At 37.6% G+C, this 20,923-nt stretch overlaps 1 protein-coding gene across 3 annotated transcripts in view; it reads right to left on the bottom strand.

The window, feature by feature from the left end:
• Positions 1-725: 725 nt before the first annotated feature.
• Positions 726-20,923, bottom strand: part of TOPBP1 (DNA topoisomerase II binding protein 1) — a 48,958-nt gene continuing 28,760 nt past the window's right edge. For all 3 annotated transcript variants that reach the window (XM_084902115.1, XM_084902116.1, XM_084902117.1), the window contains 14 exons: positions 19,636-19,809; positions 19,231-19,340; positions 16,704-16,827; positions 15,383-15,529; positions 15,166-15,268; positions 13,181-13,373; positions 10,300-10,520; positions 9,405-9,568; positions 9,064-9,172; positions 6,073-6,236; positions 4,842-4,979; positions 3,582-3,674; positions 3,252-3,413; positions 726-1,456 (listed from right to left, as the gene is read on the bottom strand). In XM_084902115.1, coding sequence (XP_084758241.1) covers positions 1,313-1,456; positions 3,252-3,413; positions 3,582-3,674; positions 4,842-4,979; positions 6,073-6,236; positions 9,064-9,172; positions 9,405-9,568; positions 10,300-10,520; positions 13,181-13,373; positions 15,166-15,268; positions 15,383-15,529; positions 16,704-16,827; positions 19,231-19,340; positions 19,636-19,809 — 2,046 coding nt within the window. In that variant the 3' untranslated portion in view covers positions 726-1,312. The remainder of the gene's footprint in view (positions 1,457-3,251; positions 3,414-3,581; positions 3,675-4,841; positions 4,980-6,072; positions 6,237-9,063; positions 9,173-9,404; positions 9,569-10,299; positions 10,521-13,180; positions 13,374-15,165; positions 15,269-15,382; positions 15,530-16,703; positions 16,828-19,230; positions 19,341-19,635; positions 19,810-20,923) is intronic.

The following is a 20,923-nucleotide window of genomic DNA, read 5'->3' as shown; positions in this document are numbered from 1 at the left end:
ATTTGACTATCACATTTAAATACGGTAGTAATTCTGAGGAGAAACTAGGAATTAGGATAATCAAGGGAAGTGGGGTTTTTCTTTCCTTTTAAAATACCATGTGCGGGTGTGCACATACAGTGCAATTGAAATTTCGTGGCCCATGTGCAGAAGTTGGTTTCCAGCTCTCAAAAGAAATTTCAATTGTTGTACTGTTGATATTTGACTGAGTTTGCGGACCACTGTCTTAAGCTGTGAATTAGCTCTAAGCTAAATGCTTTGAAGGGCAGAAGTACCCCTATTCCATTTAGAGAAAAATCTGATAAAAACTCCAGTTCTTTTTGTCTAGGTCAGCAATTTTCAACCAGTGCACAAGGCTTTTTAAAATGTGCAATGCTTAATCTCTTTCCCCTTAGATTGTTATATTTGAAATTAAAATTATTGGTCTTGGTTAAGAACTGAGACCCCACCATCTGCCTTTCAAAGAAAGCAATTAACAGTTACATAAACACTATGCTCCTGATTCTGGTTGTACCTTAAACAAAATGAGACAGCATTTTATCTGAAAGTCTGTGGTAATGCATGCAGTATTTGGTAATAAAGGCTAATACAATTTCGTGATTCTATTTTTTTAACCCAATAGAATATTGTAAACAGCTTCAGATATCTGCCTAGCAATTAGCTTTTTAAGCAGTTTTACAAATTACAAATCTGTTACTGCTTCAAGAGAATGAATGCCAAAATACTTCTTTTAAAAAATGTATGACTTTTATTCTTTATTGTCTTTATTTTCTAAGTTTGACATCCAAACTTAGCAAACATCATGGAGATTTGTACAAACATACATATACATATATACACACACATTTTGAGTTTAAAGCCCTCATTAAACCTTGTGCTCAGGCTCCTGTTAAAAAGAGGTAAAATGGTGAGAATTTAAAAATCAGGAAAACATGAATAAATCCCAATGAACTTCCTTGTTATCAATTAAAGCAGACAGTTTAAGCAAAATCCATCACCTTGCTAATAAAACTCCCACTAAGCTACAGCCTCCGGTATTGACAAGAAAACACATAAAAAGCCCCCTTTTTTTGTTTGTTTTAGTGACAAGCTAGCTGAGGGGTTGTGTGTTGTTACTTCAGGGAACTCTCCATTCAGGAACAGTTAATATTTCACTGATTGAAATTTCAAGTGTTAAAAACTGACTTCAGGCTGGGTCATCCATCCTTCCACCCCGAGCGAGCCCTTCACAAACCACAGAACGTTCAGGCTATTGGAATGAGGCTCGGAATGAAACGCGCTGTTGTGGTTCGGAAACGAAGAGCAGGTGCTGTCAGTTCACTCGGGGCCGTTTGGTGTTATTCTTCTCTGGAGGCGCTTTCCTCTTTTGTGATAATCCAGACCCCAGTTCCTTATGATTCTGAAGGAAAGCAACAGCTTCTGGGAGACAGTAATTTTCTACTGGAGGAGGGGTTTCCTGAAAGGGGGAGGGATAGAGAGTTAGAAACATAGATGAGAGAGAACCATCGATCAGCTGCCTCTTGCACACCCCCTACTGGGGATATGCCCACAACCAAAGTACATGCCCTTGACCGGAATCAAACCCAGTACCTTTCAGTCCTCAGGCCGATGCTCTATCCACTGAGCCAAACCTGTCCCTATTCTGTTTTTTGACTACAAAAATTTTATACATTTCCCTTCACATAAACATGTTTTCTTTTTAAGAATTTAGACATGAATATTTCAAGGTTTGCTGTTTATCATGTGTCACATTTAGTGAACAGTCATTGTATATCAGAAAGACGAGCTAATAGCTCAGGTAGAGTGGGGCTAGCTCAGACCTAAATAATAGATTAAATATAAAAATAGGGGAAATTTGGGAAAATACAGTTAATAGTTATCAAGTGTGAGACAGTATGCTTAGTGTAATATTTGAAAAGTTTTTTACTGAACTTTTACTTGAGCTTTACATTAGATACCTGAGGTATTTTTTGTTCCCCATTTTACAGATAAAATAAAAAGGTTCAATAACAGTCAATATTACACAATTACCCAGCTGGCAAAGCCAAAATTCACAGTGTTCCAAAATAAAGTATATACACTTAGCAGCTGATAGATCAATTGATGTTTCTTTTCAGATTTAACCCATTAGAATAAGACTATTTAGTGTGTATTCATTTTGGGGGAACACTATTTATAAAACAGACTGTCATAATAGCACAACGTATTCCTCCAGAAATCTAGTGTCTGGCATATTTTACAACCTTGAGAGGCAGGGACATAACCAAAAGTCAGACAGTGATCACTCCCGGGGTAAGGAAGGAGGTGCATGGGAAATGCCCACGGGAATAGCAACGCTCTATTTCTTTAGATGACATTTTGCTATTCTTTAACAAGTACATGTTTTATGTGAGAATGCATACACAAACACTATGCCCAGCACAATACAGGCAATTAATAATGATCAGTTCTTGCCCTGGCCAAGTGGTTAGAGTGTTGGGGTGTGTGAGAGGCAAGCAGTGAATGCATCTCTCTCCCTCCTCTTTTCTATCTCTCCCTCCTCTTTTCTAAATAGAAAAAATAATTATTGGTTCTTGTCTTAGGGGGCAGTTGTATTCCTAAAATGACCAGGGATAAGATTCGGTGCTTTATGAAAAAGGCTTCATGTTTGTTTTGAGCATCCTTTTGTTTAAACCCAGAACAAGCATAAGCAGCATAAGTCACATGGCAGGCTGCGTCCTGGCTCCCCCCTCTCCCTATGCCTTTCTGTTTGAAATCCTTGATGGTAAAGTAATTCGTGACCGTGTCATATTTGCTGATGGTATTCTGGTGCCAGGAAGATGTTTCTTTGCCCGTTCAAACCATACAAACAAGGGCCCCTCACTCCACAAGTGCAGGGAGCCCTACATGTAAGCAAATGCTCGACTTGAGCATCTAACATTTTAGCATCTAACATAGGTGTTTACTACATATCAATGCAAATGGTCAAGAAAACTAAAGGAGGACCTTAGGGTAAATGTTTCTCCTTGGACTCTTGAAATCAATTTCCTCTTTCTTTGTATTCCAACATCTAGAAGAGCACTTTTATACCTAGCTCATATTTAAATTCCAAGCGACATGTTTACAAAAAGGAATGAAATTGAAAGGGGTTAAATAGAAAACAACAGGAGTCTGACATGTATTAACAAGGAGCGGAGGGTGGTGATGTGCAAACTTCTCTAAGCATAGAAGCAGATGGCTGGTAACGAGGTCAAGGACTGAGGCTTACAAACCTGCATGAGGTAATCGGCAATGTATTCTGTTTTCAAGCAGTACACGTACTGGGCAGCAGCTTCTGCTATATTAAGTCCTGAGTCATCTGGTTTCAGTTTGTTAAAGTCAGAAAAGAGATGTGTGGCTTCTTTAAATAAAGGCACAGAATGACCAGGTAGCACCTAAAGAAAAAGAAGCACCACAGCTATGAGTGTCCCAAAATAATTAAACTGTATGTCTGTACTTAGGGATCACCATCTCACAAAGCACAGGAATTAGGATCCGATCATAGCGACCTTGCTTAGAAAGAAATGCATGTAAAACACCCAGTGAACTGGTTCAATACAAACCTTTGCTCCTCCGGACTGAAGCAGCCGTCTGAATCCGGCTTCTCGGTTCTGATCGGCAACATGTAAGATAACCTTCCACCCGCTAAATGCCCCCTACAAACATAAAACATTGTGTGAAATTAGTTGGAAAATAAATGCAGATAATATTTAATTTAGTTTTATGTCAACAAATAACCTTATAACCTTTATTCTGCCGCAGTGCTATCTCAGAATCCTCTGAAACACAGCCATGTCTGGCACACAGTAAACCACCAATAAATACTTGAATGAAGGAAAATGATTTAATAGGTAACGTTAAAACAAAGCAATTTGTGGTTTGTTTTTTATATTTTCTAGTATTTTTTTTCTTATAATTAATCAAGGTAAAGCCTTGATTAAAGCACAGCTTCTTTAGATGAAGGCTCCAAATATATTTCTCTTGAAAATATTTACAAATAGGGCACACACAGTGGAATTACTCCAAAAGAAAGGGAGTCAAAGCTAACAAGGATGTGGAGAAGCAGAGAACAGAAAAAGATTACTCAGGGTTTCTTAACCTTTTGAGCCATGGACCTCTTTTAGTCTGGTAAAACTATAGACCTAGTCTCTAAGTAATTTGTGTTTTGTTTTTGTTTTTTTTAAATAGCAAATATCCAAAGTACAGAGGATTACATAGGAAATAATTTTATTAAAAATTACCTAATTATTAAATTATTTTAAAAATTGTGACATAATAGGTGTGTGCTTCTAACCTAATGCATTACAATGAAAGTGGTGAGTTGAATAACTACCTGTAATTTTTAAAGTATTGAACATAAACACTTCAGGATACTTACATTATAATGCAAAGCAAAGCTATAGATATTGTTACTAGTGTTGTGATTTGCTGCCCAGACTTATAACTACAGGAAATGCTTTTAATTAGAGGTTAGTAAAAGCAAGGATGTATTATTCCCCATCTAGAGTGGATAGCCTTCTGAATTTAACCTACAAACTTCTTTGGGGAACTCTGTGGACCCCAAGTTAAGAAGCCCTGAAGCTAGTTGCTGAAAGGATTCTTTGGAATACGTATGGGTCACATTTTACATGTAAACTATTTTTCTAAGTGCTATCAACATTTTATATATATAAAATATAAAATGCCCAAACTATATCAAATGATAAAAGATAAATAGAATTATTATTTTATCAAGCACATTCTCTTAAAAAAAACACAACAATCTGGAGCAGTCATGACATTGAATGCCATTTATACTACCTACATATCTGAGTATGTAATACCTCAACAACGCCCGATTCTTGACTCTGCTGGATCTTTTTCCTCCACCTCATCGCTGCCAGTGCTAGTCTGCGCTGCTGGGCACTGATTCCAGTCAAAACATCAAGGATGGAGCTGCTTCCCCACTCATAGTCTTCTTCCTAGAGAATTAGTCCAGCAAACCTTTTGGGTTCCCACAATTATGTCCTCAAGGAGTTCAGTCTAGCAGGAGTTTAAAACTATAGATTCAATTGTTACATAGAGAATAGGAACTAGAAATAAAATATTGTATACATTTCTCAGAAACACAGATAACCATAGCAATTGGTAATAGATTCCTGGGTTTCACCCACTGTAAGATGAACTTCACAGGAGGACAGACTCAGAGGATGTAGGTACTAACAGCTTCGTTACCTGTCTAAGAAGTGATTCCTAAGAGATTTGATTGAAAATTTCAAAACTACTAGTATGATAGCGACAATTGTGATGGTCAGTTAGGAACCAAAATATTTCAAATAGTTTAATATTTAACTGGCTAGCAGTAAAGCTTACAGTGAGATCATCTTAATATTTTCAAGTGTTATTTCAATTTTAAAAAAAACAAAGTAAATCAGCCCTAGCTAGTTTGGCTCAGTGGATAGAGCGTCGGCTTGCGGACTTTAGGGTCCCAGGTTTGATTCTGGTCAAGGGCATGTACCTTGGTTGCGGGCACATCCTCAGTGGGGGGTATACAGGAGGCAGCTGATCGATGTTTATTTTAAAATATATATATATTTTATTGATTTTTTTACAGAGAGGATAGAGAGTTAGAAACATCGATGAGAGAGAATCATCGATCAGCCGCCTCTTGTACCCTCCCCCCCACCCCCCCGGGGATGTGCCCACAACCGAGGTATATGCCCTTGACTGGAATCAAACCTGGGACCTTTCAGTCCGCAGGTCGACGCTCTATCCACTGAGCCAAACCAGTTTCGGCTGATCCGATGCTTCTCTCTCATTGATGTTTCTAACTATCCCCCTCCCTTTCTCACTGTAAAAAATCAATAATATATATATTAAAAATAAATAAATAAAATTGACATAGCTAGCAATCTATAATTCTAAATTTTGGGGGCTTTAATTGTTAATGTGGACCTTATTGGTCATATTTGGTTATTTCAATTACTTAAGTGGTCTGTGTATGTTTTGCAATCAATTAAGATATTCACTTTTAAAGAACAAATTAAGATATTCTCTGTAAATTTGAATACACACCGCCACAAAACGCCCAGCCGTCCTGCAGGCTTCCAGGTAAGAGCGATGAAGAACCCACTTCCCAGCCGCCACTGAGGCTAAATACTTCTCATTTCGAAGCGGATGCCCCACAATAATATGGGTGCAGCTGGGATCGAAGGACTGCTTCTCTATCACCAGTCCACCTGAAGGAGAGAAAAATTGGGAGATTTTCTTATTTAGCCACAACACCATTATCAGACCTAAAATAATTAACTAATTCTTTGCTATTTCAATACTAAATCCTTGTTCAACTTTTAGATTGGCACTTGTTTAGTACAATTAAGATATTTAAAAAGAAAAACAAAATACAAAAGAAGGTCCATATACTGCAGTTAGCTGCTAAATTTCTTAGGTATTCAACTACCTTAGCAATTTTAAGCACTGAATATAGATAACCAAAGACACAGTCAAAAAGGGACACCTGCGGACTAAAAGCAGAAAAAACACTTTCTGTGAGGGGAAATAAGGTCAGCTGACCACAGAGAAGCTTGGGAGGAAATACACAGGCTGAGTAAAGAGACAAAGCAGCAGGCAGGGCTGAAATCTCTTCTCGGGTACAAATGGGTGAAGCCTGACTCAGACAAAAGGAGACATAAATCTAAGCTCCTGCAAAGCAGGGTGTTGACTCATACTTTAGAGCTTACTTGTGTACCGGTTAATAACGGTGGATTTTGTAATCAAAGAAAACACAACAATTTCAAGAGAAACATGGAAACATCAAAAGTGCTTTTTCAAAGTAATGTCAATTGCTAGCTACACTTCCCCCATCTTTCAGGTAATTTGTGGATACTGTCCCCATAGAACTTTTCTTGAGACCATTCAGAGATCAAATTTTCCACTTCTTCGTATGGTTTGAAGTGCTGCTCAGAAAATACGTTTGCCATCGATCAGAACAGTGGTAATTTGAAGGAGCAAGGTCTGGTGAATATGGCTGATGGGTTAATACTTCCAGGCAAGATCTTTTAAAGTGTCTTTAACTGGTTTTGAAGTGTGTGATGGTGTGTCATCATGAAGCAAAATTACTTTGCCATGTCTCCTGGCATATTCTGGTTGTTTTATGATCAAAGCATGGTTCAAATTGATTATTTGTTGTCGGTAGCGATCACTATTAACGGTTTCACCTGGTTTTAGGAGCTCATAATACACCACACCTTCCTGATCCCACCAAATGCAGAGCACGGTCTTTCCGAGGTGATTTGGTCTTGCAGTCGATGTTGATGGTTGACCTGGTTGACCTGGATCAACCCATGATTTTGAGCCTTTGGGATTCTCAAAATAAATCCACTTTTCATTACCAGTCATAATTCAATGCAAAAAGACTTTTGTGCCGTTGAAGCAACATTTTACTGATGACTTTTTGGTTTTCTATTTGACTTTCGTTCAGTTGTTGTGGCACCCATTTTCCTTCCTTTAAAATCTTTCCCATTGTTTGTAAACGATTGGAAATTGCTGAGCAACATTTAATCTTTCTGCAAGTTGTTTTTTGAGTTTGACACGCATTTTCATCCAATAATGCTTGTAATTGTTCATCTTCAAACTTTTGGTTGACCTGGACATTAAAATCGTCACTTTTAAAGCATTTAACTCAGTGTTCACAAGTATCTTGAGATAGAGCATGTTCACCATAAGCTTCCCAAAGTATATAACTTTTTCTTCAAAAAAATGAATTAAAACTTCCCGCAAATGCTTTTTTTTTTTTGCACAAAATTTGAAATTTTTAAGCGTAAAAATGTTAAAACACCTTCAGCAAATTGGACATATGAAGTTTTGAAGCTTGCTGTCAACATAACAAAAGCATACATATCAAATTGCATATGTATCAACTATGTGTAACTCCATCTATTGAAAAAATCTGCATTATTAATTGATACACTTAGTAGCTTGACTACTGGCTGGGTGAAGATGCAGCCAGGACGTTCTAAGACTTAACTTTTGAACTCGTGCTTTGGAGATGACTAACAGCAGCAGCAATACCTTTTAAGGACTTACTATGCCAGACAATGTTGAAAGTAGTCAAAATTGTTAGCTCATTTAGTCCTCATAAGTTTATGCAGTAACTATTATCTACAATTTACATATGGGAACACAGTAACTAATTTACAATTTACATATGGGGACACAGAAATTCCATATTAATATCATATCGATATCTAACTAGACAATCTAATAGACTGATTTGTGTCTATCAGTTCACCAGTGTTCACTCATGAAGTGAAGGGCCTCTGCATTCTCTATCAGAAACCCTGTAGCCACAGACTCCCAATTTCAGCACAATCTATACCCAGATGCCCCGTGCTGTCCTCTTTCAGACAATTTCCTGCTAACTGCTGCTACTCTTGCCCAGAGCGTGCACAGATGGAACCATCTACAGGAGACACTGTGCTTTGCCCAGAGCTCACCAAACTGGAACGCTCATCAATTCTGACTTATTAGGCGACTGGGACACAACATGTTCCACCTGAATAGTTTCCAAGAAAAGGCTTCTCAAGTGTACTCTTGTACACATGACAGAAATCTTTAAATAAACATACCATGGTTCTCCACATCCTTAAAAGGACAGACAGCACTAAGTATGTGGCCAGAGGACCAGGTTATCTGTCTGGTACGTCCAGCACTGCTTGTAGAATGATGTCAGATCGAGAGCCTGACAACTAGTGGAATTCAAATACTATAAAAGTAAAACCACATTCCAGTGAGTCAGTCTATAATTTCATTGATTTGGACCAGGCTTTCATCAATAAACAAAAAGCATCACAAAAAGATTCTTAAACCTTAAAAGTTGGTTTCAACTTAAATCTTTAATCCTATGACCCAGTGCCTTTAAAAGGTCTAATTCTGACTCAATGTATAATCTTGGACAAATTAGCTATCTTTTTGGTCTCAATTTCTATACAGTGATAATATCATCCACATTTGCCTTCTAAATAACTGTTACTGGGTGGGATGTTTTTTTACTTAAAATACTTGTACCTAGTTTCTCGATCAGATGACAATAATCAATACGTTCTTGAGGATTCAGAGATGACAACTGGAATGTATACTGTTTTTTTAAGCCTTCACGAGTCTCCTCTACTGTTATCTGAAATGGAAGAGTTTTATTTTAGACAAAGTAACATTTAAAAAGTTATTAGGTATACAGTTCTTTCACAGTAACATTTAGTCTTCTGGGGTTATCAAATATGAAAAATAATACAATGCAAAGAAATGCAGTTTTCAACATTGTTGAACTCTTACTATGGATACCAATAAAATCTGAGCGCCACATACCATCACTACCCAACAGCATCACCACCAGGCTAAGGGCAACAAACCTTTTCTCTCGGGTGTGGAGCCACTGGTGGGTTGGCCAGGGGGAACGCAATGCTGGGGGCCTGAGGCGTCGGGATCAGGTGGCTGTCTTTTGTTGGGGTTTCCAGTTCAGAGTGGGGGTGTTTTGGAGCTTCAGTCACACACACGTTTCCAGGATCACAGACAGCTAAGGGCAATAAAACGTTGCAGTGTGATATTACCCAAACATGACTAAGAACAATTCTGGGAAATAGTCTCATCTGTCTTAGCCAAGATGAAATTAAACACAAATTCTGGAATGTAAAAACTACATGCAAAAGAAGTGGCCTATTGCTAGAGCTTATAAATCAATGAAATTACTTAGTATTAAAAGGGCAAATGGTGGTCGCATCTGTGGGTTTCTGCCAAGCTCTCACCAATAAAAAGTATCCCAAATTTGTAAAATACCGTAAAAGCAAGGTTTCACTTGGAGAAAATCAAAAGCAGAGATAAATCTATATATCTAGTACAGAGAAATATCTAACATTCTGTTTAAGATAAAGAAAGCCCATGGAAGAAAACAATAGGGGGATTCAGAAAGAAACTCAGACAAATCCAAAGAACAAGTGCAGTATGTGCTTCGAAGCTAGAAGACTTAAATGATCGGGAGAAAAAACAAATGCAAAAAAGACTAGAATAAAAGAAACAATAACAGTAAAAATAATGCCTAATCCTAAATTTAAAAGTAAAAATGTGTTTTTCAATTTGCTGATAAATTAATTACAATTATTTTTCTGATTCTTAAGTTTAAACTAAAATTAGAAATACCTAGTGTTTCATTTGCATGGACAATTCAGAGAATCACAATGTGCTTATCTGTTAATTTTCAAGAGCCAACATGTGCTTAATACAAAGAAGTAAACATCTCGTTCTCATTACCTTGTTCAGCAGTTTTCAAACATTGGAAAGGCTCCTGGAAAGGAGAATCCTCCAAATTTCTAATGTCAACCTGAGGTTCGGAGTACTGTGTGGGGCAAATTGGCCATTGCAAATTGCTGGCAAGCCTGGCCCTCTCCTCTCTGGCTGTAGGGTCATCCCAAATGATCTGTTCATTCTGGGAGGGCTCTGTGTTGATATCAGGTACTGTTTGACGAGACTGCCTAAGGAATGAAAGTGACAATTTTAACAGACAGCCCTAACAAAATCCACGTTCATAAATTCCTTTAGTTAGAGGCTCCAGGGGTCTTCAAACTACGGCCTGCGGGCCACATGCGGCCCGCAGAGGAGTCTGATCCGGCCCACCAGGTTTTTTGGGCAGTGAGCGCAGCCGAGGTGTTACAGTAGGAATTAGTAGTTCATATAGTCCGGCCCTCCAGCTCTCTGAGGGACCGTGATCTGGCCCCCACTTTAAAAAGTTTGAGGACCCCTGAGTTAGACGGTACATTTGTGGGTCACCTTTATATGCCCATCTAGCACACAGTAAGCACTTGACACTATTTATTGAATAAATAAACTTCGGGAAAGATTTTCTTTTTAAAATGTTTCTCCCAGAAACTTACCTGTTTCAGTGAGAAAATTAAACACATATTTGACTAAATGTCAATATATATGAAACTTCAAATATGAATGCCGCATTTAAAAATGGCAGTTTTTCCAGATACATAGAAGCATTGTACAGACTGTTAAACCTCAGAGGAAAGGCAGGGGGAGGGATAAGAAATCAACCAAAGGACTTGAATGCATGCATATCAGCATAGCCCATGGACACAGACAGTAGCGGGGCGAGGGCCTGTGCTGGGGGACAGGAGCGGGTGGGGAGAGGTCAATGGGAGAAAAAGGAGACATATGTAATACTTTCAACAATAAAGAACTTAAAAAGAAAAAATGGCAGTTTTCTTAATGATATAGACTTAGGGAAACTTGGTAATGTTTTAGCAAACTGGTTATTTTGCTTACCGGTAGCTGTATTTTCCATTTTATTTATTTTTATTTTTTTAAAATATATTTTTATTGATTTTTTACAGAGGAGGAAGAGAGAGGGATAGAGAGCCAGAAACGTCAATGAGAGAAACATCGACCAGCTGCCTCTTGCACACCCCCTACTGGGGATGTGCCCGCAACCAATGTACATGCCCTTGACTGGAATCGAACCCGGGACCCTTCAGTCCGCAGACCGACGCTCTACCACTGAGCCAAACCGGTTTCGGCTGTATCACTTGAACTAACAACTGTAATTTCATGGGAAGCGTATTGTAAATGCTGCCTTAGAAAGACCTTTTAGCTCTTGTAACCAAACCTCCCAGAGTCACAGGCAGACCAGCCTTATGCTGAACTAAAGTAAAGCATGCTCTATGGTATAACTGTAACAACTCCCCTGGAGAGTAAATAGAATTCCAACTCCTTTCTTCCAAGATATATATATCAAATCTTTCAACACACATATATGTTATATATAACCCAATTATATTATATACAATCAAATTATATATATATATATATATAACATATTAATAAAAAAAACCTGATACCACTAAGAGTTCACTTGTCTCAAAAACAAGGAGGATAGCCTTTTATTCTCAGGGTATTTACTCTAACTTGGCACAAGATTTAGGCTCTCTATAATAATAAAACATAACCTGAAGTATATTAATAAAAAGCCACAGTTACTCAGAGAATTAGCCTCATGAAATATACATTTATAAGATGAATGCATAATTTAATTCAAGATATAATTAGAGAATTTTCTATCAGGAAAAGGATGATGTAATGCTTCTGAACACACCACACTAAGATGTGTAATACCTTTCCTAGAAGACAGATTTGTAAAAATACAAAATGTATGTATTTTCAATAAGAAACAGCTGTTTAGATCACGCCCCACTATGAAGCACTGCTTGGTAAGAAACCAAACCTGAGTCTGTTTCCTGCCCCCAATCAAGAATTCCAGAACTGCCGAAACCGGTTTGGCTCAGTGGTAGAGCGTCGGTCTGCGGGCTGAAAGGTCCCAGGTTCGATTCCGGTCAGGGGCATGTATGTTGGTTGCGGGCACATCACCGGTAGGGGGTGCGCAAGAGGCAGCTGGTCGATGTTTCTCTCTCATCGACGTTTCTAGCTCTCTATCTCTCTCCCTTCCTGTCTGTAAAAAAACCAATAAAATACATTAAAAAAAAAAAAAAAAAAGAATTCCAGAACTGCTTGGAACAAGGTAGGGAAGTCAGAAAAGCGAGGAAGGTGGTGTCTGACTATACAGGGGTGGGCAAAAGTAGGTTTACAGTTGTTGTATGGAAAATGACTCAATAATTAACAATACAGGCATAAACTCTGGCCCTGGCCAGTGTGGCACGGTGGCTGAGCATCGTCCCACGCACCAAAGAGGTCTCCAGTTGGATTCCCAGTCAGGGCGCATGCCTGGGTTGTGGGCTCACTCCCCAGTAGGGGGCATGTGGGAAGCAGCTATCAATGGTTCTCTCTTATTGATGTTTCTTTCTCTCCCTTCCTCTAAATTAAAAAAAAGAAAACACAAATTCTGTGTTTCACGTACTCACAACTATAAACCTACTTTTGTGAACCCTGAAGGTAGTTTGGGCTAAATAAGGCCTAGAGGTATAGTATAGCCCTTTTAGTGGTCTTGATAGTAAAGTAGAAGTTTAGACTTAAGTAAAAGAAACAAAACAAAAAACCCCCACAAAATTACAAACAAAACTGCAAAACTAGGCCTAACTCGTGGAACTGAGTCAGTAGGTTCCTGTGTAAGCAGCTGCCTCTCTCTCAAGTCACGCAGTCACCTCGTGCTGCCACCGGATAAGTGACGGGCACCTACCTCAGGGCCTCCAGGACTCGGCTTCGTCCACTGCGGGCGGAGCGAGCGCTGTCGGGGGTTGAAGAAGCACTGTTACAACCACTTCTGGAAAGGGAGGTCCTTTGCCCTTGGGGCTTCACTATTGATGTTGCAGACATTATCTCCTGAAGCTGCTTTTGGATATTCTCTCTCATCTCCAAGGTCTGTGTCAGTGCTTGAAACATACACAAATATACCTATCAAGGTGAGTTTCTTTTTTTTTTTTTTTTTTTTAAATCACAGCTTACTCATATTAACCGTTTTGTCTAGATTTGGTTGAGTGACGTGGCATTTACTGAATATTACTTATAGGCTACAGTAAAGGACTAAGACTACGAATACTGCAGAATACAAGGCCTGTGCATGAAAGAATCAGGAAGCCCTTCGAAGACACTCTTCTAAGACTTGCAGTGATTCTCTCCTGTAGAGCGCCCTGCCTGCTTCTTACACGCTCTCATTTAGGTACTACAGTCTGAGGTGCACAACAGTCATTTATGTATGTGATTTCCCCCAACGGTCCTTGAAAACACACCACACTATAATATACATATTTATATGTGTATATGTGTGTGTCTATATATAGACACACACATATACACATATAAATATGTATATTATATATATATATATATATATATATATATATATCACATATATAGTGTGTGTGTGTCCATATATATATTTTATAGACTAAACACTGAAATAGGTACTAAATATTCTTTGAATGAAGAGAGTAAATAAGTCATAGGGAAAGCTCGGGTAGGGTAGAATGAGTATGGAAATAGAAAATAATCCATTAAAAAGGGGACACTTATAGTGATTATTCATTGCAGCACACTTTGTAATAGCAAGAAATTAAAATATCCTAGATGCCCGTCAACAAGGGACTGGCTAAGTAAAACGGGAAACTCATGGAATGAATACTATACACTGCTGCCAAAAATGACTGAAGGAGCTCCTTATGTACCGATAAGAAATACTCCACAAGCTAAACTGTTAAAAGATCAAAGAACAAAACAACATATATAATAGTCCACCATTTATGGTTTTTTTCCATTGATTTTTTTTTTTTTAGGGGGGAGATATATTGACTAGTTGCCTCCTGTGTGCACCCCAACTGGAGCCAGGGATGAAGCCTGCAACTGAAGTACGTGCCCTGGACCAGAATCAAACCCGAGACTCTTCAGGCCGCAGGCAGACACTCTAACCACTGAGCCAAAATTTGTGGTTTTTTTGTTTTTTTTTTAACCCTTTGCACTCCGAACCATTCTGGACATTGGCTACCAGCTACTCGACTCTACTTTGCGAAACGTGCGTTGAATTAACTCAATTCCTCGTAATCACTAATAAACTGCAATGTCCCCTGAGAGGGGACATCCGAGTGATATGCTAGAATTGCAATGTCCTCCGAGAGGGGACAGCGGAGTGCAAAGGGTTAAGTAGGCCAGGAGAGAATATACATATTTATGATCATGTATGCATAAAACAGCCCTTGAAGGATACACAAAAAAACTAACACTGAAAAGTAGAAGCTCTTCATACCTCCTCCTGTACCTTTAAAACCATGTGGTTAGTTTGCTCACTGGTTAGAGCACTGGCTCACAGACCAAAGGGTCTCAAGTTCATAATATATGTTAAAGATATATATATATATATATATATATATATATATATATATATATATATATATATATATATTACATATAGTATAACTTTCTGAATATCACTGAAAAGAACTGAACCAAAGGAAAACAATTTTAATCACCAACTCCACCTACCTTTAATAAAATAGGACTATTTCACTTAAGCCACTTAAAAATTTGAATATTATTACTTGATGTTTGGCATGGGACTTCAATTAATTCTCAAATATATGTTTTGTTTCTGTTTAGCACCACAGAAAGTATTTTTCCATTTGATGCAAAGAAATTATATATTCATTTTTTTTATAATTTAAAATACTTTACCTCCTTTAGAGTCATTGCTTCCATTTCCATTTAATGTTGCTACGTCTTTGTTACTAGTGGTCATATTATCTATATCATTTTCTTCTACAGGCAAATATTCTGGCTGTTGAAGGAGAAAAATAACAGTTGCTCAAACCAAGCCATTGTAGGTTTCACAGCCATATATGATTATACGCTCTGCTAAAGAGGGGGAAAAGATACCGTCCACATTACCTACCTCATCATTCTTTGCTGTCCCATCAGCTGAGAGCAGTTGACTATTACAGAGTCTGTCACCTTGCACTGCGCTGATATCCAAGCTCATTTTGGGATTATATGTGTGCGGATACAGAGATTCGGGAAGGTGCTTATACTCCTGGGCGCACTGCAATAGAATGGTGTGCTTTAAGCGGGACTGAAAAAATCTTACAGAATAAATGATGTTAAGTTGGTAAGGATAATCAATACATAAGGTAATAATAACAGGATAAAAATAATAATAACAGGATAAAAATTCAAAAACAGCAAAATTAGGTTTGGTGGGTTTTTTTTGTTAATGGAAAATAATATGGTTGGTTTTTTTTGTTAATCCACACCTGGGGATATTTTTTTCTACTGAGTTTTTTAGAGTGTGGAAGGGAGGGAGGAGATAGGAACATCAATTTGAGAGAAACACATTGATTGGTCGCCTCCTCCACAGACCCTGACCTTGGCCAGGGATGGAACTTGCAACCTAGGTACATACACTTGACTAGGAATCGAACTGATGACTCTTCAGTGTGCAGGCCAATGCTCTAACCACTGAACACACTAGCCAGAGCTTGCTAAATTAAAGTTTTGAAAACTAGTTAATACTAAAAAACCCATTATACAAAGGACAATTAAACTCTCATTTAAAAAAATTTTAATTTTTAAATTGCAGTTTATATTCAATATTGTCCTCACTTTTTAATGTATAAAAAGTAATTGTTGCCCTAACAGGTTTGGCTCAGTGGATAGAGCATCGGCCTGTGGACTCAAGGGTCCCAGAATCGATTCCGGTTAAGGGCATGTACCTTGGTTGTGGGCACATACCCAGTAGGGAGTGTGCAGGAGGCAGTTGATTGATGTTTCTAACTCTCTATCCCTTCCCTTCCTCTCTGTAAAAAAACAATAAAATACATATTTTTTAAAAAAGTAATTGTCATGTTTACTAATGTATAAAATCTAATTCTATTTCTATGCTTTTGCCAAGGCATCAACCACATTCCAAGGAAACACCCAGAAAGAGAAAAGACAGTTGTATTAATACACACATTAATTATCCTTAAATTATTATAACTTTTTTTTCATATCATTTCTCTTTAGTAAAACTGAATCAGAGATTCAGAAATAATACCTATTAAATACTTAAGTATTTAGGGAATAAAGATCTTTAGTTTTTGATGCCAAAGAACTGAGATGTGCACTGTTAAATAAGGTAATCAAACTTCTTTACCTGCACTGGAATTGGTTAATGCCTTGAAATAGTGTTTATATACATTTTCAACAGACATGGGAGGATAAAAAGTATTGCTTACTTCTAAAAGCCAGTGCTCTGAAACAATGTGTATTCCTCTTTCTTTTACAGATTTATATTCTCGATTAGCATCATTCTGCCGCCCTTGATAGATGAAATGAGTCACTGTCTCATCAAAATTCCACCTGAAACAACCAAGTACAAAAACCAAATAACTAAGAAATATCTACATTAGTTTAAGATGATCATTTTCTATGAATAGAATATTTTGACGTTCACAAAATTTCAAGAACTAGCATAAGCAAGAATATTAGATAGGCTCCACTTTTTTGGTCAAATTTTATACATATATTTCTAAGTATATATATACAGAGATATTTGGAAGGATGTACTTTAGAATATCACTTTTTTCTTTATACTTTTCTGTTTCAACTTTCTTATAATGGATATAGCTTTATAGTAATAATAAAGGTATTTTCAAATCCAAGCATTCAATCTGTCTTCAGTTGTTGGCAGTCACTATTCATTATCCACTTGCTCTATACCCCATAAAACATCTTGCAGTTTACACATATTTCTATATAGTCCTCACAATCCAGAAACACTGGTCTTATATAGGTTTTACCAATAGAACTAAAGGATATGGTTAAGTAACACGTTCAAGGATATCCAGTAAGTTGACAGAACCAAGTCTGGCTTTAAAATTCACACTCTTAACTATTTTATTATGCTTTGATCTCCTGATTCTTCTTACATATTTTCCTGACTTAGAAAACATATAAACCCAAGGTTTTTTTTTTTTTTTGCAGTTTTAATATACATTAGTATATCAGACATACAATAGTATATCAGACATACAACTATTAAGTGACTGATGATTGTTACTTTGCTTAATTCTTGTCACATAACCAAAATGAATGCTGCTCGTGGTATCTGTTTCAGCTGTGGCTGCAGCATTTGAGGTGAACTTCACATATGCATGCATGCAAATGAGTACTCCATTTTCTTCTAGTGTTGGCAGGCACAGCACTTACATACTAATCATATATTCTGATTTATTTTTTTAAATTATAGAAGTAGGTAAGTTACATATTTCTAAAGTTTTATACAGTGAATTTTTATTCAACATGTGTAATAAATATCTGCATGTGATGTGCTGAGCAGCTCTGGTCTAGATGTTTACTGCTGGAAGTGGGAGACAGGGTCAGTGATCTCTTCAGGAAGTTCTGGTCCTAGCTTATGGACGGGGACATCTGGGATAGCTGCACTCAAGACGTTTTCCCACACACATAACTACTGTAACCTCTGCATAGTCAATGGTTCTTCCCTCTCAACTATCACCAAGACTGAAAAATCCATTTCAGGCATAGATTTAATATAAACGTTAAATTAATGCAATTGGCCAGTTAAATTCTATTTAGGAGTTTCAGCAATATATTCTATTTTTCATACTGAGAGGACTGGCATTTTAAGTCTCATAAAAAACAACTCATGTATGTTCCATATATGTCTTACATCAAGTCCACATCCAAACAGTATCCAAGGAAATATTCAATTTACATATATATATTCAATTTACATATATATATACATATATATATATATATATGTGTGTGTGTGTGTGTGTGTGTGTGTGTGTGTGTGTATACACATGTATACACACACTCACCCCCTTCATAGATTGTTATGAAAATGAAAACAAAATGAGATAATGCTCATACTAAGTGCTCAGCAACCAATAAGAGGTAATAAATATAATAGGTGACTAAATAACATAACAATAATACTCTGTTACCTAACAGGTAGTATTATATAATACTACACTGTCCTACAATAAATGCTTATAACTGTGACATTTTAATATTCTCCTGATCTAATTTCTTTTATCAAATAGAAAGCTAACTGAAATAACAGGACTGCTAAAGGGAAAGATGAAGCTAATCGTAATCCTCAAACTGTTTGCTACATTTAAAACCACTCACTATGCTATCTATGAATGGCTGAATACAAGTGATCAAGAAAGCTAGCACTCAGATAGTGGAGGAATCGGTCAACTCAGATTGGCCAGAACAGGCCCTGGCCAATTCTCTCACACTAATGCCATTGGTGCTGGAGACATGCCTTTAGCTTGGCTCTCAGGGTGAGAGCATATCTGCTAATCTATGTCTCCAAAGTAGTAAAAATCTAATTAAAACATTCACAAAAAGACCTTTTTAATTCAGGAGTACTGCTAGAATACTTAGTACTACTCAGAGAGGGCTCTAATCTGTAGGTAAAATTATGCTTAATCAGTAAGTAAAATCAGTAGGTAAAATTATGCCTTATCTCATAGCTACAACAGCGAATGGCACAAAATAGGTTGTCAAAAATTTGTTGAATGCACCCTAAAAGGCACACATGTAAGAGTGAACCAATATGGCAGAGGACATTTTAAAAGGATGTAGTGACTTAAAAATCATTTGGAGAGATTTTGTACATAAAATGACACACTAAAAAGGCAAAAGAAATGTTTCTTCGTAGGCGGTCACAGAGCTTGAAGTTTCCCTATAAACTTGGGCCATATCACCACCAATCAAAGACGTGCATACCTGTAATCTGCTCCTAGAGAAGCCGCAATCCCGTTCAGCTCACTCTGCTTCTTACTGAGTTTCTTACTAACACACACCACCACCTTGTGAAGTGGCTTTGGAGCTTCTTCCTGTCCATGGAAAAGAGAAGGCATTGGCCATTACTATTTGAAATGTTTGCTCTAGAATAGGGGTGTCGAACTCAATCAGAGAAGGGGCCAAAATCTAAAATCCAGCCTAAATTGCGGGCCGAATGGTTTACTGAACAGTCATAAACTGACAATGTCATAAACTGACATCGGAGTGCAGTGATGACAGCGCGGTGCGGACCACATTGCAAGGCCTGGCGGGCTGGATTTGGCCCGCAGGCCTTGTGTTTGACACATGTGCTCTAGAACATCTTTTTAGTAAGAGATCTAAATCTACCTTCTCTGACTGAGCATCCTTCAGTGGAGGGCTGGCAGAAAGAGCCACAGCATCTCGTGAGCTATTTGCCAAGGCGAGCTTCAAGTTTCTGCCAATGACTTCGGAGAGCGGGGTACTCAGTCGCCTCTTCTTTTTGCCAGGCCCTCCTGGAGTTTCTAAGGCTGCCAGTGCATCCTGTATGTACGGAGGGGGAGAATGAAAGCAGGAGAGAGAAGTGGAGAGGAAGAGGAGAAAACAAGAGCCCAAGGAAGAAGAGGGGAAAGGAAGAGAAAAAGGAGAGTTAGAACGGGGATAATCCTCAAAATTAATGGATTACAACTATAACCTCATCTGGTTTTCCTTCAAACAATAAAATGAAATATTATATTACATAATATACACTACAAAGAAAATTCATACTGTCCAGCAAATTGGTTTAAAAAGACCAAGAAGCTTATATTTTCAGCAGTGTACGCCACATTTATCCAATTCTTACGTTTAAATTATAGTTTAAATAAAGGACAATCAAAACCAAAACAAGCAGACAAAAAACATAGGTGGAAACAAGTGAGCAAGGATAGATATAAACAAGACAAACTACAAGGAAGGTTACGAAGTCAGACTGAGCTGAGACTTATAAAGAATCTTCAAAAGCACAAAGTATGCTCCTATGCCTAAGCCATCCACAGTTCCTGCACGAGAGGAGGTCACTGCTGTCCAGAGGCTTGCTCATTCTCTTTCCCATCTTAAAGCACAGTATCCCATGTGCACACACAATGTATTTAACAGTACTCAACTGATTAACATTCAGATTAGCAATCTTTTGCCAGTATACTGACACAATGACTAACCTGTACACACACCATTTTGCACATGAAAGAGGAAAAGAACCATTTTAATAAAATGTATGTACTAACGCTGACATTCTCCTGAACAAAGCATTTGAGTGTATACTCTCCAATATGCTTGACAGCACAGTGGGTGGGTTAAATATATTTGTATGTTTCAACTTCTACCCTCATAGTAAATGAGATTAAACATCTTTATGCAAATGGAATATTTCTATTTAAAATTTTTTTTTATAGCTATCCCTTCCAATCCTTTGCCCATTTTTCCATTGGGTTATTAGTCTTTTTTATATTCACTTACATGAAGATATTTGCATGAATTTATATATACATATATATGTACACACACACACACACACACACACACACACACACTTGTTCCCTATTTGTACTTTGTGAAGTTTTTGCCATGAAGAATTGCTTTTTAAACAATTACTGCACATTTATGAAATTTTCATATT

The sequence above is a fragment of the Pipistrellus hanaki genome (genome assembly GCF_964339955.1).
Source record: "Pipistrellus hanaki genome assembly, chromosome: 13".
Classification (NCBI taxonomy): Eukaryota; Metazoa; Chordata; class Mammalia; order Chiroptera; family Vespertilionidae; genus Pipistrellus; species Pipistrellus hanaki.
Note: the sequence above shows the minus strand (reverse complement) of the source record. Positions and strands in the feature narration are given on the sequence as shown.